General features: G+C 34.7%; 1 protein-coding gene across 7 annotated transcripts in view; it reads right to left on the bottom strand.

The window, feature by feature from the left end:
• ARHGEF12 (Rho guanine nucleotide exchange factor 12) overlaps positions 1–18437 on the bottom strand; it is a 152743-nt gene that overhangs the window by 80018 nt on the left and 54288 nt on the right. For all 7 annotated transcript variants that reach the window (XM_003819979.7, XM_055094994.2, XM_003819978.7 and 4 more), the window contains exons 2-3: positions 2843–2866; positions 1161–1246 (exon numbers count right to left, since the gene is read on the bottom strand). In XM_003819979.7, the coding sequence (XP_003820027.1) occupies positions 1161–1246; positions 2843–2866 (110 nt within the window). The remainder of the gene's footprint in view (positions 1–1160; positions 1247–2842; positions 2867–18437) is intronic.

The following is an 18437-nucleotide window of genomic DNA, read 5'->3' as shown; positions in this document are numbered from 1 at the left end:
TGAACATAGGGCAGAAACTTTTGACCTTATTGGCAAGACAATACCTAATCATGTAAATGAAAGCCTCTGAGCCCCATGACTACAAAATTAGGCATCAGAATGGAAAATTCTCTCTTCATGGAGATCTGTAAGTGACATAATACATAGTCCCACCACCAAAGCCTCCTAAATTGATGATTGGAATTTCATTTTACCTACTACCCAAAATGCAGAAAATGATTATCTATGTGCTTCCTAGATAATATTTATAATATTTTTTTCAAAATAAAGGAGTTTATACTAATAAAGTATGAAATGTCTTAGATAAATAAAACATACTATTCTCTATTAAATATTTAAAATTATATTTCTAAGTAAAAATACCTAAAAATAGATACATTATTTTTATGTATCTGAGATAGCGGGATTTACTTCGTCTCTTGTCAAAGGGACATGCAACTGAATAAAATAGTATGTGCACAAAAAATATATATCAGTTTCAAATGAAAAAAGCAAGATTACCAAGCACTTTCTATGAATCAAATATGGAGTAAGCTTACAAGGAGAAAGCAAAAGGAAAAAGCCTAGATGTTTTAAAAGGAGATCAATCTGAAAGTCTGTTAAGGTGACAACCCCAGGAAAGATCGACACTGCTTAGGTTGAAAGACAGCTCTTTAAGTTCAGAATACTTTTTGACTGAAGAGAAAGGGATTTCTATTCATTTGTTTACTCTAAAATGAGACCATCATTAATTTGTGAAACTGATTTATCTAAAACTCCAATTCACCATAATCACAATTGAATTTTTAGATGACTACACAAGTGTCGAGTTGTTAGAGCCTTGGTTTTATGACATATTACTGCTTATACCATGATTCAACTTAACACTGAGTTCTTGATCTGACCAAATCTCCAATTATTATATAACCATTTCTATTATTATCACTATTTAAAGATACAATATACTCTACAATGATACTTCTGTAGTGGAATGTACAGTGTTGGAAGTTAAAAATGCTTGCATTCCTGCTAAATGCAAAGGCTTTATTATGATATAATTGGAGGAATGTGAGAGTCCTAAAACAGATCAAACAACTATTCCTGAGTGTTTCGGGTAGCTTAAGCTCTATTATTCTGAACTTCACTACTCTCAATACTCTTAAGAATGAATAGTGTTTTACCTGTGGGGTCAAAATCATGTGATGCAATGCGCTCAACTTTCTGCTTCTTATCTGTTGGTGACTCTCGGTTCAAAATACTTCCATGCCTAAATTAAAGCAAAGTAATCAAATGCTTAGTGCAAGAAAATCATTAGAATAAAAAATTTAAAATTCCAAAAGTGGATCTTACAAGAGAAACCAGGAAATCAGTTTACTTTACACAGCACCATAAGCCTCTCTAATTTACATTTTTCAATAAGTTTTGGTTATACACAGTCTATTTACTTGATTATAAAAACTGCTTAAAATAATTAAAAATAGTATTCAGCATTAAAGTCTCTTTTATTCTTAGAAGTAACTGCTTACATTTTTTTTGTATGGTTTTCACAGGTCAATACTATCATTTCCATTTAACAGACAAAAAAAACACAGTGCCTAAAAGGAATTAAACCCATTCTCCAACTCTACATATACTATGATCAAGTTCAAAATCACTGCATAAATAGAGCATGCATGAGAACGGTTTAAAATTTAAAAAGCAGCCTTAGGCAAGCCTCATTTTAAGCCTGCTGATGTAGTTCTAGCCACAGAAGTCTTAGCCAACCACTTTAAGGACCAATGACATTATTATTATTATTACTTCTATGGCTTAGCCAATAACACTGATCAGATAATGGTTGGGTGACAAGACCATAACAATAATACATATGTACACATACACATATTCACTGAAATGCCAAGGTTAGCATTGGATCCTGGACTATGCTGACACTAAAAATGATAAAATATAATAATTAGGAATGACATACTACCTACATTTTAAATAATATTTATGATAAGATAACAGAAGAAATGCTGAAAGCAAAAATACTGAGGAAGAGGCATTTAAGACCTGGAAATGAATAAATATATAGACATGGATATAGGCATAGATACATTTTAACATTTTGGATTTTTTTCTTCACTGTCTTAAAGTAATTAAGACTAGGCTGGGTGCAGTGGCTTACGCCTGTAATCCCAGCACTTTCGGAGGCTGAGGCGGGCGAATCACGAGGTCAGGAGATCCAGACCATCCTGGCTAACACAGTGAAACTCCATCTCTACTAAAAATACAAAAAATTAGCCAGGCGTGGTGGCGGGCGCCTGTAGTCCCAGCTACTCGGGAGGCTGAGGCAGGAGAATGGTGTGAACCCGGGAGGCGGTGCTTGCAGTGAGCTGAGATCGCGCCACTGCACTCCAGCGTGGGCAACAGAGTGAGATCCCATCTCAAAAAATAAAATAAAATAAAATAAAAAATAAAGTAATTAAGACTAAACTAGTACCAAAGTACATTAACTAAAGGCAATTATAGTCACACAAGTGATAAAACACATCAAAAACTAGCATTCTATTTTCACCTCCTAAGCTACTCATAATTCAAAACAGTCACAAATAGACTTCAAAATTAAGTCTCTTCAGTGTGACCTTAAATATCCTTTTGAACAAAATTTTTAAATGCTTATATTAGAAGTATTATCAAAACAATGCTGTCTTCCAGAAAAAGTAACATCTTTTATATTTTAAATTTGTAAAACATTTTGAAATTTTGAATTACTTGAATACACATTCTCAAAAACCACAAAAATCCACCATAATTTCAAAGGGATGCTTATAATTAAAATATAACCTAAACTTGAGTATGAAGTGTAATTGAGCAAACTTACCTTATAGGTTTTTTGAGGGGAAACCTGAAACAAAGAAAAAATAAGGATAGATGTAGTTATTTTACTTATAAGATTTTGTTACTAAATTTATTCATCCTACTGAACCAGAATAAGAGATTTAAATCTTATGGTAACTTTCCAATAGCAAGAATCAATAAGCTGGAGGAATAAGAAGTTGAACACCATGTTTAAGTATCTTAACTACTTTGTTAAATCTTAAATTGCCAGTGCATTTACCATCAGCTGTCCTAGAATATAGCTTTTCTTTTTAAAAATCCCAATAATAACAGCAATTGCTAAATTTATAAAGGGCTTACCAAATGCTATGCATTATTTCCACATGTATTATCTCGTTTAATCTTGAAAAAAAGAAATCTCTATGAAGAGATACACTTTCCATTTTATAGATTTTTAAAAATCAAGACAAAAAGAAATATTTTGCTACTAAAATATTATTCTCACTGTTTTCCTAGAAGGGAAAGTTCCTTCCTTCCCATCACTTCACACTACTTCCCAAAATATCTGGGTGTTGATTACTGCACTATTGATCCATGTCATCGTGATCCTCAATTATTAGGTTTAGATTTAATAACAGATTATCTAGAAAAAAATTAACATTAAAGTTATTATCGGTTACAAAAAATACCTTCCAAAAGTAGAAAACAAAGGGCACTTTCCTGTTTTGTTTTTCTGGGGGGGTCCTATAAGCTGAAAGAACTACAGCATTTCCTCCTGGTTCTCTCTCTTTTAAATGAATACTGCCGGAAGCTTCTTGATAAGCGTTTGATGCTATATATAAATGCTAATCTAAGTCTTCTCAAATATCATCCCACATTTTGATTTCTGTCTTTTAAATTATTTCAACCTATGGCATTTTATGTAAAGATTATTTAGTAATAGGAACCGCACTTTATTAAGAACATCAGTAAAACTAGGGTTTTAAAAAAGCCTATTAGTAAAGACAGAAATAAACATAATACAATGATACTTCAATGACTACATTTCATTTGGCATGGAGGTAGAAACAAAACCTCCAAAATACAAGCTGACTTACAATTCCCTTCGACACCTATTTAAACCAAAATTGATCCATAGAAAAAGACTAAGAATCTAAAACCTTTCCTAATCAGTGATAGCATGTTAACTTACAAAGAAGTAGTGGTAGTAAGTAAAGGGGGTTCTGGGACAAGATGACACTGCTCTAGAGAACAAACTGACTTTACAAAAGACCATGAAATCTTCAGAAATAGGAGTTCCTAAGCAGTCTGTCCACAATTGTTGAGGTAGGAGAGGGAGGGAATGGGAACATGTTTCTTAATTTACAGATGAACATACAAGTTGACAGAAAGGATTCCAGCTGAGTTTCTGCAAAGGATAACAACTGCCATTTATCAACCTTAGGCACTCGACCTCACAGCCATTATAAAAACTCCTACCCTAAAACAATGCTGCTTGCGTCAGGGACTGCAACACCCAGGGGGATGCTGGTAAAGAATCCCGGAAGTTCCCAGACTACTGATTGTAAACGAGTTTCCTGAGCTATTTTCTCTTACAAGGTAATGAAAAAGGAGAGGAAAAATGGGGACAAAAACGGAATGAGAAAATGAACAAGGACCACGCCCACAGTCCAACTTGCTTATCATAATCTACTTACTACATTCAATAAAGTAAGATTAAGAACGTCTCAAATAATATTAAAATCATAATTTTTTCTCTAATCATTGAATTCTACTTTAAAGTATCTGCTAAAGCAAATAAATATATGTGTACATATGTGTGTATATATATGCTTATATGCATAAGTAACAATGTCAAGAATCTTCTTGGCTATTTCATTAGTTGTCTCTGCTTCAGCTAGGAAAATCACCAAGATAATCCCATAGTTTTGCAAAATCCCTACCATATGCTGAATATTGAGACAGATGTAATCAGAGAGCTGGAAATAGAAAGCTAGAACCTCAAAGAAAGCCTGGGGCTAAAGTTGCAGATTTGAGTTATCAACCTACTGATGGTCACTGAAATGTAAAACACCAAGGAAACTTGAAAAAATGCTCAGGCTCAAATATGGGGGAGAAACTAGCATCTGCATGATTGAGAATGGAGGTAGGAGATTAAGAAAATGAATTAGAAAAGAGAAAAGCCTGTCCCAGAAGGGAAGGAAGATCAGATAATCCATACTATCAACTGCTACAGAAAGGCAGGTCTGAAAGCTAAAAAGTGGCCAGGTCATAAGCAACAATCAGTTCAACCATTAGTCTGATGAAATACATTCTGGTGAACAAAACTCCTATATTTTTAAGTCCCTGTCCACTGTGTAGTCTAATCATGAAATCATGACAATATCTTTTGGATAGATATTTATGTAGAACAGCTGTATGTGATTATGACATAATGTTACAGGTGCCTAATGAAACTGTGCCTGGTTTTTGAAAATATCATATTGATAACTTGGACACTTGGTCAACAATGAATATACTGTGTTTACTTATATGTGTGTGTGTGTGTTTTTCTATTAATAGATAGCAAAAAAGTCAAATTCCAAAATGAAGAACGAAGATTAATAAAGCAAAGAATTATCAGGAATTTGAATCACTGGGATATGGTGGCTAGATGCCTTTTTTTTTTTTCCTTTTCTTTTTTCGACTAAGTCTCGCTTTGTCACCCAGGCTGGAGTGCAGTGGTGAAATCTCAGCTCACTGTAACCTCCACCTCCCGGGTTCAAACACTTCTCCTGCCTCAGCCTCCCAAGTAGCTGGGGTTACAGCTGCGTGCCACCATGCCCAGCTAATTTTTGTATTTTTAGTAGAGACGGGGTTTCGCCATGTTGGCCAGGCTGATCTCGAACTCCCGACCTCAAGTGATCAGCCTGCCTTGGCCTCCCAAAGTGCTGGGATTACAGGTGTGAGCCACCGCGCCTGGCCTGCCTTTACTTTTGATTTTGTATATTAAGCACAGCTACATTTTAGAAATCTTAACCAAAGGCCTTAAATGTTCAGAATACATTTATTCACTCAACTCAGAATACCTTTTCCTTGTTAAATTCTGAGTTCTAATTTTAAAGCCCTAGGTGGCCCTTCCCAATGTGTTATTACAGTGTAGAGGGAAATGTGATTTGGTAGTTAAATAACACTTACCCAATAAATAATGTATACTAGAGTAAGACTTACATTTTAACCAAGTTTAATTATTCTAATAAGCATACACAAACACACAATTTTATAACTGGAATAGTCCTTTAATACTGTTAAAAAGAATTTCTTTTGGACTTAAAAAATTGCAAAGGACCAGAAAGTTTTGTGTCGTCACATATTTGCTTATAATAAATAGCCTGCTAGAAATTGTTTTTTCTTTTATTGATTTCAGTGCACAAAGAGCCTTTTGACAATACTTCAGTGAGAAGTGTTCTGAAGCCATATGAGAAGAAATGCTGATATCACACTCAAACCTTAATTCATACCCTTTTCTCTCTCCTCTAGGGTGTTAGATACGTCTTCCCTGGGTTTAGTTATAAAGGAGCATTTGAGACTGTAGTTGGTTCTTCTTAATAAGGAATGGTTGAAATGAAGGGGAGATGGTTAAACAAATTTTTCTTACATTGGATAGTGGTTAAGATTTTATTAGCAGTCAAACAACGTTACCTATTAAATTTAGAATTATCAAGAATTCCATTAGTAGATACACTCTGATTTTAGTGATGTTAAAATGAGGAGGAAAAAACACCGCAACTTGAAATGAGTGAAATACAGCACCATTTTATTGGAACCCACTCCAGTGAGAAGAGTTACTAGACAAAGAACTGCAAATCAGACAACAATTCAGGTAATTTTAAGGCTCAACCATCGTAAGACGATGTAAATATCAGTGCAGAAACTATACTATTGAAAATCAGAAATGGACAGGGTGGGATGGGAATAGTATTATTGATTGCTATAAATGAAAATTCCCTAAAATTTCAAGGCCTTGGGGGCAAAAGACTCCTCAGAAACAAATGTAACTGGGTTAATATTCTAGTTTCATAATTTAACAGGTATTTGAACTTGAACAAGTTGCTTAACCTCTTTAAGCATCTCCTCTAAAACATAATTACTAATACATCTACCTATACCTCACAAATTTGTTTTGGGGATTAAATTAGAAAATAAGAAGCATTGCCTAGCAAGCAGTAACCACTTATGTATTTACTATTAAGAAAAACAAAAATAAAATCTGAATGTTAGTGATATGTATTCAAATAAGGAGAAAAGAAAAAATAAATTTAAAGACTAAATATTCAAATAAGTTTTTAGCTAAGTAAAATGCATAGAAATATATAATTCAAAGCCAGTGATGAAACCACAGATTTAATTTACCAAGTGGTATCATAGAAAATTCATGTCAATACTTGAACTTCTCAGACGTTACACTGTAAGAAAAAAGACCAGGTTACAATCTGCACTTTAAATTTTCCTGGCAAGCAGGGAAAGTGATTTTTTTCAAATGTAGTGAAATTGTGTTGACCATACCTGCCACTTACTAGCAAAAAAGTCCATTATTTCCTCATCTCCTTTAAAATATCAAAGGTGATTAAGGCATCCTGTGGGCTGGATTTAAATCAAGTTTTTAATTTATCTGTTTCTACAAAACAATTAGAATGGCTTAAAACACGGTACTTAAAATTTGAAACTGATATGAATCTAAACTGCCTTGCTCTATTATTATTATTTTTCACAAAATAACAAAACAGCTAAGAGGACATTTGTCTGCAATACATAAGAGCTCTTAAGTATAGGGATTTAGCACATAGTGCTGACTCCAGCTGAACTGCTAATTCAATCTTTAGTTCTCTGGACAGTAAGATTCACAGAACCAAAAGTATTAAGTGACCACTCGCTTACCTCGCAACAACAACAAAATAAACAGTCATAAATCTTTTCACCAGTTACAATTTATAATTGGTCTAGCTTAGAGCCATTAGAAGAACTAAAAATTGTGGAATTGGGAGAAAAAAAAGTCTGAACGTTATCTACAATAGCCATACTGCCATACTTTTTTATTAGCATATAGAACCAAAGCATGAAAAGTGGCTAGGAGAGCTGGCATTAAAACACTAGTTATATCCGAAGGACTATAAAACAGAAGCTACAGCTGACAGAATGACTCATGGAGAATTTCCCATGGTGTTCTTTGTTTTAAGCCTCTGGACCTTGCAACACAAACCACAGACAGGCAGGGACCAAAGAGCTCAGTTCTGGTGCAAAATCCAAAAATGATTCACTAGCATGTAATATAAAATCTCAAATTACCTTCTTAAATATAGCTTAGTACACCACCACTTTTACTGAAGAGCTTACATGCACAACAGCCCCTTGGTTAGGCTCTCTTACTTCCTGGACACACTTTGACAAATCAAATAGTAAACTTTTTTCTAAATTACTTTCATTCCCTCTGCTGGAGCTATTACAGATTGACTATTAGTTGTTGCTGACTGAGAAATGTAGCTCACAATTAATGTGACAGCTTATTAGAGACTTTCATTTCCTCATTGACAATCTGGAAAATTATCACTTTTGTGAATATTTCTTAAAAGGTTTCTCCACCACTTTCGTTTGTGATCATGAGTATCTGATTACTAGTACCTTATACTTTTTTTTAAAGACTATATTCACTTCAGAAAACCAAGTAAAAAGAACTGCTAGGAAAGTATGAGATCCTCAAAATACTTAAACAAGTATCCTCACCTCAGTGAACACCATGCAAACCACCAAATTCATGCTTATGGAAGAGATATTAATGTCATTTAACAAATGTAAATAAACTGGACTCTACAAAATGATCTCATTACTTATAAAACAGGGGCAATGCATGATTCTGTTTGCTAGGAATTTAAATCTTCATCTCATTTCACATTTCTCTACTTCAGAATATACTGGTAAAAATAATAAAAATAAGAGTAGAAAAAAATCCTCTTAATCAAGGATGGGCATTTTTCACATAAATATTGTATATAAAATATATTATGATTGAATGTTTAACAATCTATAAACTGAAGTGAGAACAGGTGAACAAAATTTGTTAGGACAGGCTGCTTTCTACACATTTGCCAAAAGATACAAATGTACGTCTGAAAAAGTAGAAAGTCTTAGCTTTTAAGTGTCGTTGAGACAAGCTCCAACATACAGTGTTTACTTTTCAGTCTGAGCTTGAGAACTTTATTTAAATGCAAAATTAAAATAAAAAATACTGTCTAATAATATTTTACTTTTTTGAATAAACATAGAGCATTCTATGATTTAAAAAAAGAGTACTACTCAAAATTTAAATTCTGACATTACCACTTTAAATCACAGTACATTTGCAGTTTGGTTGCATTTTTTATTGAAAAAACCTAAGGCATTCATAAAAATATCATTCCGCAGCAAGAAAAAGTGATTCGACAAGTTAATTATAATGACTTATCTTATGTATCAAATATGTCTTACTGTGTGCCAAAAAAAATCACAGGAATAGGAATCTTTTATTTCTGAAATCTCAGGAGAAGGGAAAACAACCAAAACTATACTAACCCCAAATCACAGAGTATTTATTCATGATCCTACCTTCAGGTGTTACAGTTGGTATGCATTCATTGGTTGAGTACAAAGAAGCCCAACCACAGTCATACATATGCCAGACAGCTAAACAGACAAGGATTTGCCAAAAAATCATCAAGGAAACCCAGAAAATCAGAAAAGTATAAACTTCGTTCTCATGTGCTCTAAAAAATGTGTACCATCTCCTCGAATTAACTAGACATAGATCTATTTATCTTTCTTTTCTTTCTTTTTTTTTTTTTTTTTTTTTTTGGAGACAATGTCTCACGCTCTCACTCAGGCTGGAGTGCAGTGGCACAATCATAGGTCACTGTAACCTCCAACTCCTGGGCTCAAGGGAATCCTCCCACCTTAGCCTCCTAAGTAGGTAGGACCACAGGAGCATGCCACCACACCCAGCTAAATTTTTTAAGAATTTTTTTGTAGAGACCAGGTCTTGCTGTGTTGCCCAGGTTGGTCTCAAACTCCTGGCCTCAAGCAATCCTCAAGCCTCAGCCTCCCAAAGCACTGGGATTACAGGCATGAGACACTGTGCCTGACTATATAGGTCTATTTCTTATGGAGAAATAAAAACCTTATATATTAATACTTTCCAAGTAGAACTCTAATGGAATAAAGATTGAACATATTTCCTGTTTTGTATTCAGAATTTTTTTAATTATATAAGAAATGTATTATGGGTAATTTGTAAAATGTAGAGGCTACACGAATATAAAATACAGGTAAAGATAAAACTAAAAAAACGGATCATAACCAATATCATTACAATTAAATCTTCTATATAACACCTTCTGCATTAATAGAAAGCATTTTCTTCTGCGGAAATTCTTTTTCATTAAAAATAATTTTATTGGCTATAGTTATAACAAATGCTGTAATTAAATTTTTGGTTTTGTACTAAAGAGACTTCTTTTCACAAGTGCTCTGGTTCTGGTGTCAAACATTACGAATTCCTCAATCAGAATTAGCAATCCACTTAGTTTATCACACACACACAAAAAAACACACTTTCTGCTGCCAAATCTGAATACCCCAGACTTTCAAACCACCATCGATAAAAGGACCTCTGATTTTATGAGGAAAAGATGAGGAAATTAATTATATGCATGCCATTTTACACTGGCTTCTACAAAAGCTTTTCTTGACCCAAAACAAAGAAATCACAAGTGGGATATACCCTTATCAGTAACAATGGCTCACCACAGCACTGAATTTGAAAGGTTGGAGGATGAGTGTTTTAGGAATTCTGACATTCCTCTTACAACATCTCAGAATTGGGAATCACTGCTCTACAAAGTTCACTGTGTAACACTGACATTCAGTTATGTTTTCTCCGTTAGCTGTTACAAATGTGGCTTATCCTAATATACTTAACACACAAGACCACTGACACTAGTAAATCTGTTACTAATATTTTTTATAACATTTTCAAGATAATTCCTCTCTCAAGGGATTGAGTAATGAGACTGCCATTTTTCCAAACTGTAGTTTCCTATAAAGCAATGGTTCTCTCTGCCTTTTCAATATGAAGAAATGTCTCACTTTCTTTATGTCCAAAGAAGTACACGTATAAACTTTTAAAAACTAAAGACAAAATAGTAAACAAAAATCACCCATAATCCCAACACCCAGCATTGTTATGCATATATTCCCATTCTTTCCCAAAATAGAGATCGATTTCTGTATACAATGTTTAAAATTTATTTTCATAAAAATTAAAGCATACTGGACATATTGATAACTTTAACCTCATAAAATATCAACATATGTTTACATATTAAATATTTCACTACAGTGCTGGTTTTAAACTGTGCTCTATAAAATTCTAGAGGTTTAAAAGAGGTCCCTCACAGAGCGGGAGTGTGTAGATGGGGCTCTAGACTTCCCACATATCAGAGCTGCTTTGTTTTTTATTCAAATTCTATATATTGAACTTCCAAATCAGATAAAGATTTAAAAAACATAGTTCTAAATAATTCTTGATAACTGCAAAGTATCCTGTGATATGGCTATTTAATTAAGAAGTTCCCTTTTGTAAATATTTAGGCTGGGTCTAATTTTTCAGCATAATAAAGAATGTTATAACAAATATCCTTGTAACCCAAGTTCTATACTCCCCCTTGATTTCTTCCTTGGGATGAATTCATTTATAGTAAGGAATCCAGGTGGGAGTTTGGACTAGAAATGACAGGAGTTTCTGTGGGTACTAGGTAAACAGAAAAGAGAGGACACACTCGTCCCCGAGATCAATCCCATGAACTCATGTCAAATCTTTATGGAAACAGCAGCAGAAGCTGAAGAAGCTTGTTTTGGTAACAGACCTTGTAAGACAAAGGGCCAGGGTAAAATTATTTTAATGCCCAAGTGACAAAGTGTGGCACAAAATCGGTGAGAGAGACTCTCTCCCTATTTCTGTTGAAAGTAGAAAACAAACACACAAACAAAACCCAGGGATATACATAATAGCAATTATTATACTATCCACAAACTGAATAAATGCCCAAAGCTACAATTCATAATATTTTTATGAGAATTTGTATTTTGTTAATGACAACACCAACACATTGGAAGACTAAATGTAAATGTGGAAGATGCATTTCTTAGGTAGTACGTGAAAAGCACTAAACGCATATAGAGAGTCTCAGTTTCTCTGTATTAAACATGAAAGCAGTCCTAATTGGGAACCATTATATTTGTTGCAGGTTGAATTGTGTTATCTCCAAAGACATGCTGAAGTCTTAACTTCCATACCTGTGGGACTTTATTTGGAAATTAGGTCACTGCCCATGTTTATGGTATCATACCTAAGAAATCTTTGCCTAACCCCAAATCACAAAGATTTACCCCTACATTTTCTTCTAAGAGCTGAGTGACTTTCTATTTTACTTTTAGGTCTACAATATATTTTGTAATAATTTTTATATAGAGTGTGATATCCAATTGAAATCCAATTGTTCCAGCACTGTTTGTTGAAACTGAATTGCCTTTTGCACTTTTGAAAATCAGTTTTCCATATATACGTGGGTCTATTTTTGGAATACCACAGGGGTGAAGTACTCTTTTTGTCACCCATCAGAGGATATATGACACCAATATGACTTAACACTAGTAATGTTAACTTTGGTCATTTGGTTAAGGGAGTGGTTGCTCGACGTCTCCCTGTAAAGTTATTATTTTTCCCTTGCCATATTTTTTTCTTTGAAGAAGTCACTAAGCCCAATCCACACTAGCATCTGAGAGAATTAAGCTCCATCTCCTGGAGGAATAGGAATCTATGTATACTATTTGAAATTTTCCTGTAAGGAAGATTTGTGTTTTCTCACCCATGTATTTATGTAATCATTTTTATCAGTATGGGCTCATGTATGTTTATTTTAGACTTTGAGTTCTAATCCAATACTACGTTATTTATTCTCTTGCTCAAATTCTTCCAGTTTATGCCACTGACATGCTCTCACCCTTCTGTTTGAGCACTTTCTTGTTTGTGGCACTATAAGGCACTCTAGGTTCAACTTGCATTTTCCCTATTGCAGCCTTAGAGTCAACCATTTCTCCAAGGAGCTATTTTATTGGAGAGTGATATTTAGTAACCAAGATCCAGGAGCTGGGTGCGCTCACTGCTACTGAGATGTCACCACTTCTAGGCCCTCTCAGCAGAGAGAGCAGGGAAATGAATGTGTTATACTAACTGGGGTATACATACACATGATATGGTTTGGCTGTGTCCCCACCCAAATCTCATCTTGAATTGTAGCTCCCATAATTCCCATGTGTGGGAGGGACCTGGTGGGAGGTAATTGAATCATGAAGGGGGGGGGGGTCTTTTCCCATGCTGTTCTTGGGATATTGAATAAGTCTCACCAGATCTGATGGTTATATAAAGGGGAGTTCCCCTGCACGAGCTCTCCTTGCCTGCTACCATGTAAGACATGACTTTGCTCCTCATTTGCCTTCTGCCATGATTGTGAGGCCTCCCAAGCCATGTGGAACTGTGAGTCAATTAAACCTCTTTCCTTTATAAATTACCCAGTCTCGGATATGTCTTCATTAGCAGTGTGAGAAGAGACTAATACAACATATCTATAATTCTTTCTGTAGCTATCCATATATCTGTATCTATATTAAGCTCAGCATGAGTTCATACTGATATCTCTAATTCTAATCTAATTCCATCAGGTTCATTCCAGTCTTCTCTCTTGCTTCGCTCCTTTGAGACAGTGAGAAACATAGTTACCACCATTTACCATCCATTTACTTACATTGCCTGATTTTTGTAAGGTGAACCAATCTTGCACTCCTGGGATAAACCCTACCCGGTCATTACACACACATACATACACACGGAGTGCATATATATTTTATGTATTTTCCTGTTTTATGTATATGTAATATATATTTACATATTGTATATATATTGTTGGAATTTATAAAATTACCAACCACATTCCATCTAAATTGTTAAATTTATTGCCATAAAGCTATTCATAATGCTCCCTTATCTTTTTTTTTTTTTTTTTTTTTTTGAGATAGAGTCTTGCTCTGTTGGGCAGGATGGTGTGTAGTGGCACCATCTCAGCTCATTGCAACCTCCACCTCCTGGGCTCAAGCGATTCTCATCCCTCAGCCTCCCAGGTAGCTGGGATTATAGGTTCGCGCCACAATGCCGGCTAATGTTTGTATTTTTAGTAAAGATGGGGTTTCACCATGTTGGCCAGGCTGGTCTTGAACTCCTTGCCTCAAGTGATCTGCCCACCTCGGCTTCCCAAAGTGCTGGGATTACAGGCATGAGCCACAGCACCCAGCCTCCCCTATTTTTTTTTAATATCTGAAGAATCTGTAATGATGTCACCTCTTTCATTTATGATATTAGTAATGTGTGTCTTCTCTCTTTTCATCCTGATCAGCTGGCTAGAGGTTTAATAATTTTATTAATTTTCTCAAAAGAACCAGATTTGGGGTTAATGTTCGCTACTGTTTTCCTGTTTTCTGCTTCAGTGATTCCTGCTTTCATCTCTATTTTTTTTTTTCTTCTGCTTGCTTTGGTTTTAATTTGCTCTTCTTTTTCTAGTTTCTTAAAATGAAATTGGTCAGGTACGGTGGCTCACACCTGAAATCCCAGTACTTTGGGAGGCCGAGGCAGGAGGATTGCTTGAACCCAGGAGTTTGAGACCAGTCTGGGCAACACAGTGAGACCCCATCTCTACTAAAAAAAATTAGTGGGGCACACCTGTAGTCCCAGCTACTTGGGAGGATAAGGTGGGGACAGCCTGAGCCCAGGAGGTTGAGGCTGTAGTGATCAAACCACTGCCCTTGAGCCTGGGCAACAGAGTAAGACCCTGTCTTAAAAAAAAAAAAAAGAAGTTGATGTCATTGATTTTAGACCTTCTCTCTTTTCTAATAGGTGTTTAATGCTATAAGTTTTTATGTAATGCTTTAATGGCAACCAACAAATTCTGATATGTTGTGTTTTCATTTTCATCCAATACAAAATACTTGGCCATTTCCTTTTTTATTTCCACTTTGACTAAGAATTGTGTTATTTATTTTCCAATATTTGGAAACTTTCCAGAGATCTTTTATTGATTTCTAATTTTAGTCCATGGTGACCAGGAAACATACTTTGTATGACTTGAATCCTTTTAATTTATTGAAATTTACTTCACAGCCCAGAATTGTGTCTGTCATGGTAAATGTCCCATGTTTGCTTGCAAACATGAAAAAAAAAAAAAGTATTTGGTTGTTGGCTGGAATGTTCCAAAAATGTAATTACATCAAGCTGGTTCAACAGTATTGTTTAAGTACTCTATATCCTTGCTTACTTTATCTACTTTGATCAATTACTGAAAAACAGATACTAAAATAACTGACAATGTTTGTAGATTTGTCTATTTGTCCTTTCAGTTATGTCAGCTTTTGTTACATGAATTTTGATGTTTTGTCATTAGGTGTATACATGCCTAGATATGTCTTCTTTTTAAATTGACCCTTTTATCAGTACGAAATTACTTTTTTTATCCCTGTTGATATTCTATAATCTTAAATCTCCTTTATCTGATATTAATGTGGTCTAGTTTTCCTTTAACGTAGATTAGCAGGGCACATCTTCTTCCATCCTTTTACTTTTAAACAATGTGTATTTTTAATTTTAAGGTGTGTTTCTTGTAGCATACAGTTGGGCTTTGCTGTTTCATCTAATCTGATAGTCTATACATTTTAATTGGGGTGTTTGGACCATTTACCTTTAGTGTGATTACTAATGTATTTAAGTCTATCATCTTGCTATTTGTCTCATCTGTTGTTTCCCTTTTCTCTTTTTCATCTTTTAAATTAAATTATTTTAATCAACTGATTTTTAAAACAATTTTAATATTCCGTTAATTTGGCTCTCTCACTAGATTTTAAATTATTTGAAGGCAAGGACCACATTCTATTTGATTTTGTATTCTACTTAACTATTATGGTGCTGAGCATACGCCTGACAATTCAATACATTTTTACTACACGAATTCACTCATTCCATACATTTTTATTGAGAACTACAGAGGATATAAGTTACCCCAGAAACCACAGCCTTCCTTTTAAGAGAACTCCGATTTTATTAGTTATCTACTATTCCTCTCAGAGTCCAGATGACTCAGGTCAAGCCAACCCCATCTGTAGCAACAGTGATGGGCCTTTTTGGCCTAACAGTAATTCCATTCTTGGGTAAGCAATTGGTTCCAAAAAAGCCAATAAAAGTAGAAACAAAGTTCACTGGTGGCATCTATGAAAGTATTTCCTTATTCTTGAGAGAATGATGTGAAACTTCTTTCTCTCCCTCCCACCGAACCTGAGTGAAGAAGCAAGCAGCCTTAACAGCTACTTCGCATTCATCTTTAAGGACTAGTTTAGGATGATGATGATTTTGATGGCAATAGTGTAAAGATGGAAAGCATCTGAGCCCTTGACATAGTTACGTCCCTAAATCAAAAATCTCTGAAGCCTACGTCTAGATTTCTTTTTTATGTGAGCCAGTAAATGCGTTACTGCTTAAGTCAGTTTGACTTGTGTTTTCCGTTACAGGCAGCCAAGTACATACAAAGTTACACAAACACCAACCTATGCCAGGAGGTTCAAGACACTGGAGGTTACGTTAATGAACAGATAAGGTCCTTGCTCTCAAGCAGCTTACATTCCACAGGAGGAAGATAAACTCCACAAAAAAATAATTGTACCAAAGAATCTCAAATCGTGGTAAGTGCTATTAAAAAAAGATATTATTTGACTAAATACATTAATTTAGTTTATTCAAAAAAGACCTTAGAGGCATTTAAGCTGAGACTTAAATGAAGGAGCCAGCCATGGGAAGATGTGGGCCACAGAATTACAGGTAAAGGAAACAGCTAGTACAAGAGTCACAAAGGATAAGCAGATTAATGTATTTGAGAAATACAAAGTCCACTGTGGCTTAAGCATAGAAAATGACCAAGAGAGTAGAAAGTAGTGCTAAAATGAGATCCACAGAAGTAGACAGGGGCCAGCTAATGTAAGAATGTGAGCCACAGAAACAGGCTTAGAGTTTATTCATAATATAATGGAAAACCACTGGAGAGTTTTACATCATGATCTAATTTGAACACTAAGGAAGTTAAGTACAGTCTGTTTACAGTTTATTTTGTCTCAAACATCAAATACTTATGCAGCATCTAATATGTGGAAAACACTGCATAAAGTTTATAATATTGATATATTATTTCTCTCCCTCACTCCTCAAGCAAGAATTTCACATTATGTTGAAGGTAGATTTTTAGAAAAAAGAGAAAAATAAGAAGAAACTAGCAAAGAATGGGAGGCGCTATTAAGTTGTCCTTTCTATCCTAATTTCTCTAGATTATGTCTGAAACTTACAGTTTTTGTTTTGTTTTTTAAAGCATAACAATACTGAGAGGCAATCTGGTAAACTTAGAACTATAGTTCAGCCATTAGTCTCTGCCCAGGCAAGTGTTTCAGCCTTGTTCTAACACAAGTATTTGGATTTTTCCAAGAGCTGATGTCAGGGCTTTTCACAGAGACAGAACAGCATTTATAGGCTAGAGAAGGAAAAAGGGTTTCCCCAGCAGCTATGCTCAATGTGGCCTTTGTACTGCTCTACTGCCAAAGGCAGGAAGACCCTGCTAGATAGAGCTATTTAATTCCTGGAAAAAATTCTACCCTGGGAGGGTGGAGGATGGTGATTGGCCAGATTCCCCATTAAGGAAACAGCTTAATTTTCTATCAAATTAAACCCAAATTTAAATAAGCTCATCATCAGAACAAAGGTTTCTTAATTCTTATTAGAAAAAAATCATTCTGTGGAACTTGTATATAAGGAAGAGATGAACCAGCTAGAATAAACATACATTATAGAGGTAAGGAACAATACAGTAAATTGTGTCACATTTCCTGGGGTTAGCTTCCCTGAAAAATATTCATTTGGGAAGAATGGTTAGGTGAAAAACACTCAAAAGCCTCAAACTACATTTGGTAGTCAAAAATTGTGCTAGGTGATAGCTTCAAACACATCATCCATTATCTATAAGAACAATAATTAACAATTAAAATCGTTACAATAATTAACAATTAAAATCGTTACAATAATAGCTAAAACTTGAGTAGCTTTACTTGCATACTTACAGTATCTGCTTTAAGTACTTTTTATGCATTAATTCATTTAATTTTAACAATAATTCTGTAAGTAAAATGTTTAGCCTTGTTTTATTGAAGAGAAATGTGAGGTTCTGAGAAGTTAAGTAACATACACAAGTTATATAACTAGTAGAAGAGGGAGCTTAGATTCAAAACCTCACAGTCTAACTAGAACCCTTGCTTTCAACCCCTGGACTACCACCTTACAAGAGAAACCATTATCATCTTCCCTTTGTACAGTTTTTTATTAATAGTTAACCAAAAGCTTTCACAAGTGAGACTCAGAAAACTAGATCTAGTATAATGACAAGATACTTAGGTAGAAAGGTATTCATATCCCGTTACATAGTTTTAGGAAAAGA

Source organism: Pan paniscus, chromosome 9 (genome assembly GCF_029289425.2).
Source record: "Pan paniscus chromosome 9, NHGRI_mPanPan1-v2.0_pri, whole genome shotgun sequence".
Classification (NCBI taxonomy): domain Eukaryota; kingdom Metazoa; phylum Chordata; class Mammalia; order Primates; family Hominidae; genus Pan; species Pan paniscus.
This window is presented reverse-complemented; position numbering and strand designations above follow the sequence as displayed.